This window comes from Sminthopsis crassicaudata, chromosome 2 (genome assembly GCF_048593235.1).
Source record: "Sminthopsis crassicaudata isolate SCR6 chromosome 2, ASM4859323v1, whole genome shotgun sequence".
Lineage (NCBI taxonomy): Eukaryota > Metazoa > Chordata > Mammalia > Dasyuromorphia > Dasyuridae > Sminthopsis > Sminthopsis crassicaudata.
In genome coordinates, this window is record NC_133618.1 from 264842474 (window position 1) to 264860779 (window position 18306).

General features: G+C 35.2%; 1 protein-coding gene across 3 annotated transcripts in view; it reads right to left on the reverse strand.

The window, feature by feature from the left end:
- DPH6 (diphthamine biosynthesis 6) overlaps positions 1-18306 on the reverse strand; it is a 454085-nt gene that overhangs the window by 155681 nt on the left and 280098 nt on the right. The window contains exon 13 of one of the 3 annotated variants that reach the window (XM_074289215.1): positions 913-1027. The exons of the other annotated variants lie outside the window; for them this stretch is intronic. Within the exon in view, the coding sequence (XP_074145316.1) occupies positions 1022-1027 (6 nt within the window). The 3' untranslated portion in view covers positions 913-1021. Of the gene's footprint in view, positions 1-912; positions 1028-18306 lie in introns of those variants that run through there. 3 annotated transcript variants of the gene reach the window in all.

Sequence of the window (18306 nt, forward strand, 5' to 3'; positions counted from 1 at the left end):
CATTAATCTGTACAAAACCCTGTGAGATTATGAAACATGGGAATTTACAGGTGCTAAATTAGGTCAGGAAAAAAAAAACCAAAAAACCAACTTCCATATTGTCTCTGAATTCATAAGAAAACACTATATGGAAAAATATTTTTTAATTGAAAATAGGAGAGATGGGGTTAAGATTTTTAAAAAGCCCTTGCCTTAGTCTATGACACAATATTCATACAGGAAATAGATTCATGTCAATCAAGTCTTATTAATGTTTTCCCATTTTTCAAGAAGGAAAAAAAAAGACACAAGGAGTATTAGTACCATATTGTTTTAAATTTTGGCTGTGGGTTTCTCCTTATGGGCAGGAATTTTCTCTACTGAAATGAATGTTATCTTTCCCAACCAATTTATATAGTGTTATAACATGATTAAAATCTTTTATAAAGACACAGATTAATGTTTCTTAAGCAGCTAATACTATCAGGATTATATTAAGAGAAAAAAAATTTAAATACTAAATACTTAGATTTATTTTACAATTTGATATCATAGATCTTTTCTATAAAAATCAATTTTTTTTATTTATCACCACTTGTTTTTCATTTAATAGATTTTTAAAATTAATTTTATAATTATAACATTTTTTGACAGTTCATATGCATAGGTAATTTTTTACAACATTATCCCTTGTACTCCCTTTTGTTCCGAATTTTTTCCCTCCTTCCCTCCACCCCCTCCCCTAGATAGCAGGCATTCCCATACATATTAAATATCTTATAGTATATCTTAGGTACAATTTACATGTGCAGAACCGAATTTTGTTGTTGTTGCAAAGGAAGAATTGGATTCGAAAGGTAAAAATAACCTGGGGAGAAAAACAAAAAATGCTAACAGTTTACACTCATTTCCCAGTGTTCCTTTTCTGGGTGTAGCTGATTCTGTCCATCATTGATCAATTGGAATTGGATTAGCTCTTCTCTATATTGAAGATATCCACTTCCATCAGAATACATCCTCATACACATTTAATAGATTAAAATCATTCCTGAAATAAGAAGTGATACATATAATGCTTAAAGGTTTACAAAGTACTTTATATACATTATTTCACTTTGATAAGTAAATATTTATTAAGCACCTACTATGTACCAGGCACTATGCATTTGAGCTTTGCAACTTTGTCATGAAATAGTACAATTTTTAATGTATTCTTGTTTTACAGATGAGGAAATTGAGACTTCGAGATGTTAAGTTATTGGTCCATAATTATCAAGTGCCAAGGGAGGGAATCAAACCCAAATTTTCCTGAACTAAAATTCAACACCTTTTCCATGATGCAACAGTGCTGCTCCCCTTTGTTCTCATGAGCCAGGAATATCTTGGCTGGAAGTCCTGCACTTCTCTTTGAGGAATATTAGTATACATGTGTTATTCAGAAATTAAGTTTTTATTTTATTTTATTTTAATTAATTTAAAGTTTTTAGTACATATGTAGTTGGTACTACATGGGGAATAACCCCATGAAATTTCTGTCCTGTATCTGATGCTACCACAAAGTTTAAAATGTAAGAACAAAATATCAGTTATGAAGAATGACATCTAAGTGGGACATAACACTCTCAGGAAGCTATTCATTCAGACAATAGTCTTTATTACACTTCTACTATGAGTCAGGACAATGATGCTAAGCAGTGGGAGTACAGAGAATGGCAAAAGACAATCCCTTTTTTGAGGAGTTCATGGGGAAACAACATACAAACAAGATTTATACAAATAGTATTATCAAATAAGTGGTGCCTCAACCTTGACTGTAAGAAAGCTGTAAGAAAATTGCTTTTTTTGTAAGATTTTGAGTTCCAAATTTTTCTCTCTCCCTTTATTTTCTCCCCTTTCCATTAGACAGCAAGCAATTTGATAAAAACAATCATTTTAGCCATATTTCCACATTAGCATGTTGTGAAAATCAGAAAAAGGGAAAGATCAAAGAAAGTTTTTTCTCTGAAAGTGATCAGCATTTCCCATAATGAGTCCCTCGGAATTATCTTGGATCATAATATTGCTGAGAAGACACAACGAAGCACCCAATAGATGGGCTTCTCCTCAAGGCCCAATTCTTTGCTACCACAAAAAGAGCTGCTACAAAGATTTTTACACATGTGAGTCCTTTTCTATTTCCATTCTCTTTTAAGATTAAATTTGGGATTTATATGACTGTGAGAATCAAATAAGATAATGGATGTAAAAGTGCTGTGTAGAATCTAAAGCTATATACAAAAATAAAGCACTATTATTTTATTATGAATAGAGTCCTAAGCCCCATCAAAGCCAACATGCAACTGCCTTTTGAGAATTTGAAAATATATTATTCTGAATTTATCTATTTTCATGTGAAGGCACCCAATCTTGCATGTGATATACTGAGTGTAGTCAGATTTAATGACATTCAAAGCATTTCTTCAAAGATAGAATAAGATTTGACAGATTCTTTAGCATAGTGGGAGAAGGAGAGGAGGACTACTATGAATGCTTAGCATTACTGTCTCCACTTGGAGAATGTTTCTTCTCTGAAGCATGATAGCAATAGGAAGCTGAAGCTTGTCAGGTTATGGTGGGTGTTAGTACCCAATAAAACATAGAATTTTTAATTTTTTTAATTTTTTATTTTTTTAAAGAACACCATAGGATTCTTCCTCCTGGACTGAGATCAATCTAGGATCTCCAAACACATGTTTGCTAAATGAACTCTGATATATGTTACAGGAACACATGTTTGTTCCTATAACATATATCAGAGTTCATTTAGCAAGGCCAAAATTTATTACTTAATAGAAAGAATATGAAACTAATAGAAAAAAATTGTCAAGAGAAAAAAAATCTTACATGTTTTGAAAGTCTATCATATAACAGTTGTTGCAGCAATTATAAGTCACATTAACAAGTGACCTCAATCCAGTTTAAAAAAATCTACACTACATTATTAATGGCAAAGTACTTACACTTGTAGCAATTGACATTTGTTTTAAATTTTAGCTGAACTATTCTGAACACATAAATACCTAGCACAGATATAGCAACAACAAGGAGGAAAAAGCATACAGTAAATTCTGCTATAACAGGACATATATGCTCCTAAAAAAAATCACCTTGCTATGCAAAACTACATAATTAAAAACCACAGGGCTTATGGGAAAAATTGGGTTAAGGGTGCAATACTCAAAAATGTCATTAATGACATAACAAAAAAGATGAGACTAACAAAATGCTAACCCATTTTTATACATGTTAAATAGTTAAGAAATACATAAATACCAATTTATGTTGCCCATGGTCTTAGATCACTGCTTAGCTTAGAACTTTGTGACAAAGGGCAAGGTTGGCAAAGTCTAGTGCTGTACACGAGAGGGCCATGGTGGAAGGTAGGAGAAGAGGGAGAAGCAGACTCCTCAGTCTTTTGCTACTATTACAACAGAAGAAATACAGTAAATGACACTTTACCTTGAAAAAGACCTGAAGTGATAAAACACTATGACCAAGTGGGATTTATACAATGAATGCAGGACTGATTCATTATCAGGAAAATTAACACTATATCAATAATTGACCATATCAATAACCAAACTAACAGAAATCACATGATTATCTCAAAAGATGCAGAAAAAGGATTTGACAAAATACAACCACCATTCCTTATAAAACCACTAAAAATTAGCATAGGAATAAATGGAGTTTTTCTTAAAATGATAAACAGCATCTATTTAAAACCATCAGCAAGCATTAAATAAGTAATAATGATAAGCTAGACGCTTTCCCAATAAGATCAGGGGTGAAACAAGATTGCCCATTATTACCACTATTATTCAGTATTGTACCAGAAATTTAGTTTTAGTAATAAGAGAAGAAAAAGAAATCAAAGGAATCAGAGTAGGCAATGGAGAGACAAAACTACCACTTTTGCAGATGCTATATTTAGAGATGGTATATTTAGAGAATCCTAGGGAATTAATTAAAAAAACAAAACAAAACAAAACAAAAAAACACTACTAGAAACAATGAACAACTTCAGCAAAGTTGCAGGATATAAAATAAATCCACATAAATTATCAGCATTTATATTTGTTACCACAAAGCCCAGCAAGAAGATATTGATAGAGAAATCCTATTAAAATAACTGTAGATGATACAAAATATTTGGAAGTCTACCTGCTAAGACAAAGCCAAGAACTAAATGAACACAATTATAAAACATTTTCCACACAAAGCTAGATCTAAGTAACTGGAAGAATGTCAACTGTTTATGGATAGGCCAAACTAATATAATAAAAATGACACTTCTAACAAAATTAAACTACTTATTCAGTGCCATATATCAATTCAGCTGCCCCCCAAAAAATACTTAATAAGGCTAGAAAAAATAAGAAAATTCATTTGGAAGATGAAAAGGCCAAAAATTTCAAGGAAATTAATGAAAAAAAATGTAAAGGAGGGTGGCCTAGTTGTATCAGACCTAAAATTATATTATAAAGTGTGGTAATCAAAACTATTTGGTATTGGATAAGAAAAAGAGTAGTAGATAAATGGAATAGGGTAGGTTCACAAGACACAAAAGTCAATGACTATGGTAATCTAGTGTTTGATAAACCAAAAAGGCTCCAGTTTCTGGGATAAAAACTCACTATTTAGCAAAAGTTGCTGGGAAAACTGAAAAAAAAAAAAAAAAAAAACTATGGCAGAAACTAGGCATTGACCAACATTTAACATCCTATACCAAGACAAAGTTGAAATGGGTTCACCATTTAGACATAAAGAGTGAAATTGTAAGCAAATTAGAAGAACAATGAATAGTCTATCTCTTAGTTTGTGGGGAAGGGAGGAATTTATGGTCAAAGGAGAATTAGAGAACATTATTAAATGCAAAATGGATAATTTGATTACATTAAATTAAAAAGTTTTTTGCATAAACAAAACCAATGCAGCCAAAATTAGAAGGGAAGCAACACATTGGGGAAAATCTTTTTACAGCCAGTCCTTCTGATAATGGCCTCATTTAAAAAAATATAGAGAGAATTAACTCAAATTTATAAGAATACAAGCCATTCCCAAATGAAGGTTAAAGTATATGAAGACAATTTTCAGACAAAAAAATTAAAGCCATTTTTAATCATGAAAGAAAATGCTCTAAATCACTACTGTTTAGAGAACTGTAAATTAAAACAACTCTGAGGTACTACTTCATACCTCTCAGATTGCCTAAGATGACTGAAAAAAGATAATTTTGAATGTTGAAAAGCATGTAGGAAAACTGAGATCCTAATGCATTTTAGATGGAGTTGTGAACAGATCCAAAGATTTGGAATTAGACCCAAAGAGCTTTAAAACTGCCTATCCTTTGATTCAGAAGTGTCTTTACTAGGTCTGTATCCTAAAGAAATTATAAAAGAGGGAAAAGGAATTACATGTGTAAAAATATTTGTAATACCCTTTTTGTGGTAGCAAGAAACTAGAAATTGAGTGATTGTCCCTCATTTGGGGAATGGCTGAATAAATTAAGGTATATGAATGTAAGGAAATATTATTGTTCTATAAGAAATGATGATTTCAGACAAGCATGGAAAGACTTAACATAGACTGATTCTAAGTGAAGTGAGCAGAACCAACAACACAGTACATAGTATACAGTAACAAGATGATAATGGGATCATCAATTGTGATGGACTTGGATCTTTTAATAATGATATGATTCAAGGCAATTCCAAAAGACTTGGGATGGAAAGTGCCATCCACAGCTAGAGAGAGAACTTAGAAGACTGAATGTGCAGCAAAGCTTAGTATTTTCACATTTTTTTTTTTTGTTTTTTGTTTGCTTGTTTTTTTTTCTTTTTTTTTCCTCATGTTTTTCCCTTTGAATCTGTTTTTTTTTTTTTAATGCATCATGATGAATATAGAAATATGTTTAGAATAATTGACTATGTTTAACCTATATCAGATTGCTTGCTCTATTGGGAAGGAGGGGGAAAAGTAGAAAAATTTAGAACACAAGGTTTTGGAAAGGTGAATGTTGAAAACAATTTTTGCAGATAGAAAAATAAAACAACTTAAAATTTTTCTTTAAATGTGAAAATAAAAAGACCTGAAGTTTGTTTGTAGAAGAAGGCATAAAAAGGGTTACAATTTGTGAGTTATTGTTAAGTAGTGCAGTTCTTTTCTCTTTTTTCTTCTTGTTTCTTGACATCAAAAGCATGTATAAAACAAGCAAAAAATTCATATTATGGTTAAATTGTTCCCTAGTATATTCATTTTGTGGGAACAAATTTGTATTTTCAAAACAAGTATTATAACAGAACTGACTTAATGTAGTGATCTAAGAATCAGTGTTATATCTCCTGTAGCTATGGGGTTTCAAATAAACACTGATCCTTCATTAGACCACATATGACTGGAAAGTTTCAACTTACTTTGGATTTGAAATAGACCTAATTTATGCGATGATTGGGTTGGATAAAATTTTAATACCTTCATGAATTTGGACAATCAGATTCAATTAAAAGTTTCTGTTCCGATTTGATCTGTTAATTACATATAGTCTGATGAATTATAGAAATCACAGAATGTCAGAATTGCCAGGGACAGCAGAAACCACTCTTACCTCTCACATCTGTACCTACACAGATAATTCAGACTCTGCTTCAGAGAACATAAGGCAGCCCATTATAAATGTGCATCAAAGCATAGTATTTTTACTTTTTTTGTTGTTGCTACAAAACCTAAAAGTTTCATTTAATAATTTTTATATATTACTCCCTGTTCTGACTTCTAGGGCCAAGCAGTACAACATGAAATCCCCTCATAGACTTGAAAATAGCCACCAACATATCTTCTTTCCCAGTTCCTCAATTAGTATTTTGTAAGCACTGACTGTGTGCTAACTACTAGGCTAAGGGCTATGGATGCAAAGAAAGGCAAAAAAACAGTCATGCCCTCATGGATTTAAAATCTGAGGGACATAACAAGCAAACGATAACATCCAAATAATATTTATACGGAGATAATTGAGATAACTAGGAGGCATAGTGGAGAGAGCACTGGGCTTGGAGTCAGGAAGATTGAGTTCAAATTTAGTCTCAGACACTAACTAGCTGTGTGACTAGAAAAGTTCACATCTGCAAAATAAGCTGGAGAAAAACTGTCAAACTGTTCTAGTATCTTTGCCAAGAAAACTCTATGAAGAGTTGGACACAACTGAAACAAGTGAACAACAATAACAACAAATCAGAAGTAACCTCAGAGGGAAGGAACCATTATTATCATCATCTTTCAAAAATTTATTTATTTTTTATTAAAATTTTTATTTACAAAGCATATACATGGGTAATTTTCCCAACACTGACCCTTGAATAACCTTTTGTTTCAAACTTTCCCCTTCTTTCTCTCATCCCATCCCCTAATTGGTAGGTAGTCCAATTCATGTTAAATATGTTGAAATACATATATGTTTACATATTTAGACATTTATCTTGTTGCATAAGAAAAATCAGACCAAGAAGGAAGAAAAAGCAAAACTGAGAAAGAAAACAAAATACAAGCAAATAACAACAGAGAGTGAGAATGCTATGCTGTGTTCCACCCTCTCTTTCCACGGTTCTCTCTCTGGCTGTTGATGACCCTCTTTATCACTGCACAAGTGGAACTGCTTTGAATCCTCTCATTGTTGAAAAGAGCCACGTCCATCAGAATTGATCATTGTATAGTCTTGTTGTTGCCGTGTATAAATGATTTCCTGGTTCTGCTCATTTCACTTAGCATTAGGTTCATGTCTCTCCAAGCCTCTATGAAATCATTTTGCTGGTCATTTCTTACAGAATAATAGTATTCCATAACATTCATATACCACAATTTATTCAGCCATTCCCCAAATGATGGGCATCCACTCAGTTTCCAGTTTCTTGCTACTACAAACAGGACTGCCACAAACATTTTTGCACATGTGGGTCTCTTTCCCTCTTTTAAGATCTTTTTGGGATATAAGCCCAGTAGAAATACGTCTGGATCAAAGGGTATGCAGAGTTTGATAACTTTTTGAGCATAGTTCCAAATTGCTCTCCAGAATTGCTGAATCTGTTCATAGTTCCACCTACAATGTATCAAGTGTCCCAGTTTTCCCACATCCCCTCCAACATTTGTCATTATCTTTTCCTGTCATCTTAGACAATCTAACGGAGTGTAGTGGTATTTCAGAATTTTCTTAATTTGCATTTCTTTGATCAATAGTGATTTGGAGCACCTTTTCATGTGGTAACAAATAGTTTCAATTTCTTTATCTGAAAATTGTCTGTTTATATCCTTTGACCATTTATCAATTGGAGAATGGCTTGAAGTATTATAAATTTGAATTAATTCTCTTTATATTTTAGAAATGAGGCCTTCATCAGATCCTTTGGATATAAAAATGTTTTTTCCAGTTTATTCCTTCCCTTTTAATATTGTCTGCACTTAAAAAAAACTTTTTAACTTAATATAATCAAAATTATCTATTTTATGATCAGTAATGATCTCTAGTTCTTCTTTGATCATAAATTCCTTCCTTTTCCACAAATCTGAGAGGTAAACTATCCTATGTTTTTCTAATTTGTTTATAGTATCATTCTTTATGTTTAAATCATGAACCCATTATCTTGGTATACAGTGTTAGGTATAGGTCTATGCCAACTTTCTGCCATACTAATTTCCAATTTTCCCAGCAGTTTTTGACAAACAGTGAATTCTTATTGCAAAAAATGGGGTCTTTGGGTTTGTCAAATACTAGATTGTTATAGTCACTGGCTATTTTGTTCTGTGAACCTAACCTATTCCATTGATCAACTTCTCTATTTCTTAGCCAGTACCAAATGGTTTTGGTGACTGCTGCTTTATAATATAGCTTTAGATCTGGCACAACTAGGCCACCTTCATTTGTTTTTCTCTTCATTAATTCATGTGAAATTCTTGACCTTTAGTTCTTCCAGATGAATTTTGTTATTTTTTCCATGTCAGTAAAATAATTTCTTGGGAGTTTGGTATAGCACTAAATAGATTAGTTTAGGGAGTATTGTCATCTTTGTTATTTTGCTTGACCTATCCACTAACACTTGATATTTTTCCAATTGCTTAGATCTGACTTTATTTGTGTGGAAAGTGTTTTGCAGGTTTGCTTATATAATTCCTGACTTTTCCTTGGCAGATAAATTCCCAAATGTTCTATATTATCAACAGTTATTTTAAATAGAATTCTCTTTGTATCTCTTGCTGTTGGTTTTTGTTAGTGATGTATAAAAATGCTGATGATTTATGTGGATTTATTTTGTATCCTGCAACTTTGCTAAAGTTGTGGATTATTTGTAATAGCTTTTTAGTTGATTCTCTGGGGTTCTCTAAGTATACCATCATATCATCTGCAAAGAGTGATAATTTGATTTCCTCATTACCTACTCTAATTCCTTTAATCTCTTTTTCTTCTCTTATTGCCAATGCTAGCATTTCTAATACAATACTGAAAAGCAATGGTGATAGTGATCAACCTTGTTTTACCCCTGATCTTTTTGGGAATGGTTCTAGTTTATCCCCATTATATATGATGCTTGCTGATGGTTTTAAATAGATGCTACTATTTTAAGGAAAATTTATTCCTATACTCTCTAATTTTTTAAAATAGGAATGGCTGTTAGGTTTTATCAAATGCTTTTTCTGCATCTATTGAGATAATCATATGGTTTTTATTAATTTGGTTATTGATATAGCCAATTCTGGTAGTAGTTTTCCTAATATTGAACCAGCCCTGCATTCCTGGTTTAAATCCTACTTGGTCATGGTATATTATCTTGGAGATAATTATCTGTAATCTCTTTGCTAATATTTTATTTAAGATTTTTGCAGAAATATTCATTAGGAGATTTGTCTAAAATTTTCTTTCTCTGTTTTTGTCCTACCTGGTTTAGGTCTCAGTACCATGTCTGTGTCATAAAAGGAAGTTGGAAGGAACTCTTATTAAGGAAGATCAGGAAAAGTTTCTCATAAAAGATGGGGTTTTAGCGGAGATTGGATGGAAGATAGGAAGTGGAAATGAGGAAAAAGAATTCAAAGCATGGGAGGGAAAAGAAAATGAAAAAGGTACAATGGTGAGAAATGAAGTATTGTGTATAATTCCTGGCAAAAAAAAAGGCCAGTGTCAGTTTTGTTGAGTATGTTGATGGAAAGAAAGAGTATGGAGAAAGCTTAAAAAAAATAAAGAACCAGGTAATAAAAGGATTTAAAAGTCAAAGAGAGGATTTTATATTGAATGTCAGAGGTAATATGGAACTATTGGAGTATATTGGATAGGTGGGATAGTGACTTAATTAGACATATACTTTAGGAAGATCAGTTTGGTTGCTTAGTGGAGGATGAACAGAACTGGGGGGAGATTTGAGTCAGTGTGACTAACTAGAAGGCTACTGCTAAAGTCCAAGTGGAAAGTATATGATGTTGCAGAATCAAGAGTGTTGGGATTGCTAGGTGAGAACTGAGGCTTTTCTGAACTTGTTATCCTATTTATTAGTCTGCTTGTCCTAGTGAAGGGTCAGTTTGGACCTCTCCTAGAATTCACTATATGTTTCAAAGATACCTGGAGAAATTTTGAGCTCCCTTAAAGTTTCAGGAATCCAAAGGAATTGTTATTCCCCTCCCTAAGGATTAAACCTGCTTGATTCACATGGGTCTAGAGCAGAGGTGTCTATGAGTGAGACAGAATCATACTCCCAGCCCAGTGATAGTTTGTTCTAACATTTGGCACCTAATCCCAGAACAAAGGTGATCTCACTCTTGGTGCCAAAAGTATAGAATATACATATACATATATATATATATATATATATATATATATCAAAAGCTGTAGCGAGCTGTCGTCTCCAGAAGCTGCTGGATCGCTCTCTGGGAAGAGATCTGCTGTGTCTACTCAAATCTTTCAAACAGATTCTTCTTCCTGTAACGAACCGTTGTCTCCAGGCAGTTGCTGTTAACTCTTGTCCAAAGAAGTGACTTCCCTTCCTGCAGAGAGCCCCGTCAAGCCTGATGCAATTCAGAGAGTCTTCTTCTTTCTCTGAGAGTCCTCTCTTTTATTCTCCCAGAGAATGGGCGTGGGATAATGCAAGGGCTTCTGGGAAGAACCACCCCAGCCAATGAGCTTGCCCCCTCTATCAAGTCAACCTGAGTTCTCACCTTGTAATTGTCCAGAAAACCTGAGTTCTCACTTAGTAATCCTAACATCTCCCCCTTTCTTTTGATTTAGAACATAGGACAGTCATGACCTTGAAACATAAATCCATCAATATGGGAAGTATTACAGATAATTACATAAATGACCTTGAAACATAAATCCATCAATATGGGAAGTATTACAGATAATTACATAAATTACATAAGCACATAGTAACATAGTAACGTAACACATGCTAGAAGTATATAACATAATCATAAATTGAAAATTTATAAATGTCCATAAATCCATTGTCCATTAGTCTCATCTTGTGTGAGGAAGTCCAATGATTCCTGCTGGTTTTTAAAGTTCTTTAACAGTCTTCTTATTATCCATGCTCTTTCAGTGTCAGATGTTTCTTAGATCTTCTCCTTTATTTTGAGGTCTTTCTCTTTTTCTGTCTCTCTCTGGTGGACAAGGCGAATATGACTCGTTGGCACCCATCTGATTCCTTCTCCTGCTGAAGAAATTACTAAGTGAGAACTCAGGTTTTCTGGACAATTACAAGGTGAGAACTCAGGTTGACTTGATAGAGGGGGCAAGCTCATTGGCTGGGGTGGTTCTTCCCAGAAGCCCTTGCATTATCCCACGCCCATTCTCTGGGAGAATAAAAGAGAGGACTCTCAGAGAAAGAAGAAGACTCTCTGAATTGCATCAGGCTTGACGGGGCTCTCTGCAGGAAGGGAAGTCACTTCTTTGGACAAGAGTTAACAGCAACTGCCTGGAGACAACGGTTCGCCTACAGGAAAAAGAAATCTGTTTGAAAGATTTGAGTAGACACAGCAGATCTCTTCCCAGAGAGCGATCCAGCAGCTTCTGGAGACGACAGCTCGCTACAATTGGCGTCCACACGTGGGGCAAGGACTTTTACTTATCCTGACAAGAGGAGCTAGACCAGACCTTTGCAATTTGGCGCCCGAACAGGGACAGACACAGTCCTGATTCCAGTGGAAAAGCTTCCAATCTAGATCTCAGTCTCTCTGACCCAGAACCGTGAGTAACGAGGAAACTTTGTTAAAGATTAAGTGAGCGTGCTAATAGATAAATAAGGAACTTAACTTGTTAAGGGCTAAACCAGGAATCTCTTATAGCTGAAATGGGGCAGATGTTAGCTATATTCAATCCCTGGACCTCAGCCGACTCAACCTCAGCCCCAGACGCAACCTCAGCTCCATTCAGGAGTGGTACTATAGAGAGTATAATCAAGATAATTGAGGAGCAGAGTTTACTTGTAACCTGGGTACAGATTGCTAAACTCTTGGCTGCATTAAGACGCACATCCCCTTGGTTCTTAGAGGAAGAAAAGATAGATGTAGATAAATGGAAGCTAGTGGGATTTGAAATGAAAAAATTTCACACAAAAAAAGGGCCTCGTTCAATTTCTGCAGAGGTATTTTATATCTACAACATAGTTCAATTAGCCTTAAACTATCAAGCAAGTTGTAGGAGAAGGAAAAGTTCTAAAAATGAACAGAGGAGGAAGTGTGAGGAAAAAAGGAAAGATCAAGATCTTTCCCTAGAGCAAGAGGATTTAAATGAGGAATTATGGTATGATTCTCTTGAAGAAGCTTCAACCCTGCCTAGAGAACAGATTATTGACAGGCCCACATCAACCCCACCTTCAGAGATGGAGGAAGAAAGAGGGGAAGAGGCAGAAACACAAACAGAATTGCCTGTGAAGAAGCCTAAGCCTATGACAAGATTAGAAAAAGCATTGGTTAAAGCTAAGAGAGAAGGACAGGATATAAGTGATTTTATACATGCATATCCTGTGATTGAAAATATTGACTCTGTAGGTCAAAAAAGGAGAAGATATGCACCTTTAGATTTGAATAAAATTAAAGATTTGAAAAAAGGTTGTACCCTTTATGGGGCTACATCAGCTTATGTTAAAATGTTACTAGATGGTTTGTCTTATGAAGTCCTAACCCCAAATGATTGGAAATCCATAGCAAGGACATGTCTGGAACCTGGAGAAAATTTATTATGGCTTGCGGAATTTCATGAATTATGTAAAATTCAAGTCAGATGCAATTTGGAAATAGGAGTTAACACACAATTCACTTTTGAGCACTTAGCTGGTGAAGGTCAGTATGGAGAGAATTCGGAACAGATTAATTATACCATGACAATATATGAACAAATTGCTAAGGCTGCAATAAAAGCTTGGGGTGTCCTTCCTGGACAGAAAGATCGTGGAGAGGCTTTCACTAAAATACAGCAAGGTCCCAATGAACCTTTTGCAGATTTTGTGGGACGTTTGCAAACTGCTGTCAAAAGAACTATTGGAGAAAATTCAGCTACAGAAATAATGACCAGACATCTGGCTAAGGAAAATGCCAATGAGATTTGCAAAAGAATTATATGGGGATTAGACAAAGATGCTCCTTTAGAGGAGATCATAAGACGCTGTGCTACAGTGGGAACAAATGCTTTTTACACCCGGACAATGATGAATGTGGAAAGACAGGGTCCCTCATGGCAAGGGCCTTCTAGAGAAACTCGGAGATGTTTTCAATGTGGAAAAATTGGACATCTAAGAGCTCAGTGTAGGTATGGAGATACAGTGAGAAGACAGGGTGAGAGAAGACCTAAAACCCCATGTCCAAAATGCAACAGAGGACTCCATTGGGCATCAGAGTGTAGAATAATTCAGGGAAATGGGATGAGGGGCCCAGGTCCAGGGCCCCAGGCAAAAAAGACTTGGGGCATGATGGCAGCTGATGTTACACCCAAAGAGCCTTTAGAAGGTCAGGACTCTGATTTAATCAATCAGCAGAGAAGCAATCACATGGCAGAAAGGGATTACCTGATAAGTCAGTCAAAAGGCAATCAGATTGCAAAAATGGATTACACTTGGGGAGAATACAGGCCTTTTAAATCAACAGGGCTGTGCCCAGTGCAAATGTAATTGTCAGATGATGAGAAGAGATTTAGAAAGTGGTAAATAGAAGGAAATTAGATAGGTTAACTGCCTGGGAGAGAGGGTTTGCTTGTATTTCTTCAGCAGGAGAAGGAATCAGATGGGTGCCAACAAGTCATATTCGCCTTGTCCATCAGAGAGAGACAGAAAAAGAGAAAGATCTCAAAATAAAGGAGAAGATCTAAGAAACATCTGACACTGAAAGAGCATGGATAATAAGAAGACTGTTAAAGAACTTTAAAACCAGCAGGAATCATTGGACTTCCTCACACAAGATGAGACTAATGGACAATGGACTTATGGACATTTATAAATTTTCAATTTATGATTATGTTATATACTTCTAGCATGTGTTATGTTACTATGTTACTATATGCTTATGTAATTTATGTAATTATCTGTAATACTTCCCATATTGATGGATTTATGTTTCAAGGTCATTTATGTAATTATCTGTAATACTTCCCATATTGATGGATTTATGTTTCAAGGTCATGACTGTCCTATGTTCTAAATCAAAAGAAAGGGGGAGATGTTGGGATTGCTAGGTGAGACAAGAGGGTGTAAGTTCTCTTTGATAGAGGTCCCTGGCCTCCTTGCTATTTCAAGGAATAAGACACCATCTTTCAGTTCAGCATTTTCTCTGACTGCCCCCCAGTACTTAAATGCTTGGTGACTTACTGCACAGATAGAACAGACACAGAGGTAAGCAATTTTTTTTTATGCTTTGTCATAGTATTTTATTATTAAAGTCAGATTTTTTTTTCTTTCCCTCTCTCTGGGATGTTTGCTTTCTTCAGATACCATGCATCTTGATCTTTTAGTACTCTCATATTTATGTTTCCTCCAGTTAATTCATTTAAGTCATATCTTCATGATCCCATTTGGGATTTTCTTGGCAAAGGTAGAGGTTGGCTATTTCCTTCCCAGCTCATTTTACAGATGAGGAAACCGAGGCAAACAAGATTAAGTGACTCACCAGAGTCATATAATTAGTATCTGATCTGAATTCAAGAAGTTAAGTCTTCCTAGCTCTAGACCTGTGTGCTCTATGTGCACCCTATTTCTTCCAGTACTTCTTCTATGTATATATTTGGTTCGATCTGCCTGCTTTTCCTGTATTTGTTCTTTTCATTTCCATTTCTCCTTTTATCAATTAGAAAATTTTTATCTGATTGCATGGCTGAAGAAGATTGATGCCAAAATTATGAACCTATAATGTTGGAAGTGTAATGTTCTGTTGTCTCTCAATTATTATCCTTCTCTGGAAGGAGGTTTCTTTTCTGTTAATCCTTTTCTCTGGGACAGGTTTCTTGGGAGGCTTTTGGAGCTTCCAGCCAGAGCGAAGGTAGATGTGGGAATGAAATCTTGACTCTGAATCTCCTAGAGTGTGGGAATCAGACTCTGCTTCTTCAGAGTGTGGGAAGTCTTCTCCTTCACCCAATCCAGACTGACCCTTCCAGACTCTCTTCTTCCAGATTGACCTCCTTCCAGACTCAATGTTGCCTCCTTTTATCCTCCCAGAGAATGGGCTTGTGGGTACTCCAGGGGCTTGTGGGAACTACTTACAACCAATGAGCTAGTTTTTTTTAAAGGTGTAAACCCCTTTAAAGGTTTGAACTAAAGGTGTGAACTCTGAGCTAGAGAATTGTTAAGTACCATGCTAAATTAGACAACTGAGTTAGCACCTAGTAATCCTAACAGGAAGAATAGTGGTATCTGATAAAAATAGGTAAATTTGTAAAAGTCAAGCCAAATTAGGTGAAGAAACATTAAATAAACATCTACTAATAGCCAGGCACTATGAGAAGCATGAGGGAATACAACCATCAGCAAAATGAAAGATTGTCCTTGTTTTCAAGAAATTTACATTCTAAGAAGGGGATGAGAAAAAATACAACTTGGGAAGTGGAGAAAGGAAATAATTTTGTGAGAGCTTTTATGGATAAATCCAGAGCATGAAGTGTAGAAGGTCACAGACAATGGGGAAACTCTGGGTGAGATATAAGACCCTTCAGCCCAGAGGGAACCTGCCAGTAATGTTTGGTTTGGCTCCCCATCTCCCCTAAGGGCTCTCAACTTTCCTGAGAATTCAGGGTGCTGTGACAACCTATGTTTCAATTGAAGCAGAGTGATACCAGGTGGTAAACTACATAGAACAGCAAGTTGTTTATGTGGTCACATGTGCACAGTATATACTGAGCACATGCCCAGTGTTTTTGTTACATAAGGGTATGAAGGTATAAAATGGGGAAAGTCCTTGAAATAAATGGACCCCCTTTTTCCACCCTCCTTAGGAGTCCCACCTCATCACTTCTCCACTAGGATGGTATATTTTAATCACCCTGGGGGCTCTAGAAAAGCAACAGTTCATTTTGTTACCCCAACCTGGGGGCTCTAGAAAGCAGGATATTTAAGTCACCTCAGTGTGGGAGCTCTAGAAAGCAGGACACAACAATGAAAGATTGCATGACTTAGCTCTTCCTCAAAATGGGGGTTCCAGGGAAGAATTCTTCATTGCGAGGTGGGGGCCATAATTATTGCTTGCCCAGGAAAGACACAAAGTAAAAGAGTATATGGAAGAGAGAAAATTTCATCCTTCTGTAGGACTTGGAGGGAAAGATAAAATTCAGTTGTAGATATGTTGCGTTTGAGATGTCTCTGGGACTGCTAGTTTGGACTGGCCAATAGGTAATTGGCAATAAGGACTAATACTCAGGAGAAACACTAGGACTGGATACATTGATTTGTATGTCATAAACATAGAAATTTACACCTGGGGGGTTACTAAGAGTATAAAGGGATAAAAAAAGAGAACTTGGGATAGAATTGTAGGGGAAACCCCCATTTGGTGGATTGTACAGGAAAGATGAGTTGGCAAAAAAAAAATAAAAACAAAAACAAAAAACAAAGATTGCAGAAGAGTAATTAAATAGGAAAAGAATTAAACAAACCCAGAGAGCAGAGAGCATCCAAGAGCAGAGATATTAAAAATAATGAAGTATGAGAAAGAAAAAAAAAATCACCACATCAAAGCTAGCAATTAAGAACTCATTGGTAACTCTGGTGAGAATTGTTTCCGTTGAATAATGAAATCAGAAGCCAGATTATATAATGGTTGAGGAATAAGAGAAGTTATTGAGAAAGTAATAGATAGGAAAAATACATGATGACATGTTTGAGGAACTTAAAGAACCTACTGAAGGTTTTATTCTTCCTTTTCTTTTCCTAAAGGACAGAAAGAAAACTTAGAAAATAAGTTTGGTAATTTTAGTCTAAAGTGAGCAATGGTTTGTCCTTGAAACCATGTTGGATTTCAGTCAATCAACTTACTATGTGCCAGGTACTGTGTTTAAGAATACAAGTACAAATAAAAAGACCAGTTCATACTCTCACTGATCTTATACTGTAATGGGGGAAGACAACACATAAAATGATGCCGAAAAGGATAAACAGGGAAGAGGAGAGGGGGAGAGAAAGGAATATACCCACAGAACTAGAAAGTAGGATGATGAGAGGGCTGATCTGGGCATTCTCCTCAAATGAAAGTTCTGAGAGGAGTCATTCCATCAGAGGGAGGGGACACAGGAGAAGAGGGTACTTCAGAGGTACACTTCTCTTTATATTTTTTAAATTAGTCTTTCAAAGATATATTCTATAATTATTAATAATTAATTACTGAGAATCAGATTATATTTAAGAATTTTTATATTCATTATTTATTATTATGCTAGAGCTGAGTGAATCCAAAAGTAATACGAGTTACAGATCCTTAAGGAATTTAAAATTTCTCAGGGATTTAAAGATGAAGTAGAAGGGGAAAGTTAGGAAAAGGCTTGCAAAATAGATGAATATATGGGAGTACAGTATAGCAAAATGTGAGGTCAGTCTTACTGAAGAGATAGTTTAGCACTGTGAAAAAAGAAACAAAATAAACTGAGAGAATATTTAGGTTCTAGCCTCAGTTCTAAAACTGTCTAATCCTGTGATCATAGTTGTGAATTAGCTCCTCTCAGACTCTGATTCTATATCTGTAAAGTGAGGTTTTTAAAAATAATCTATATCTCTTATAACCTGGGGTGGCTAGGTAATGTAGTGAATAGAGCACCAGCTCTAGAGTCAGGAGAACCTGAGTTCA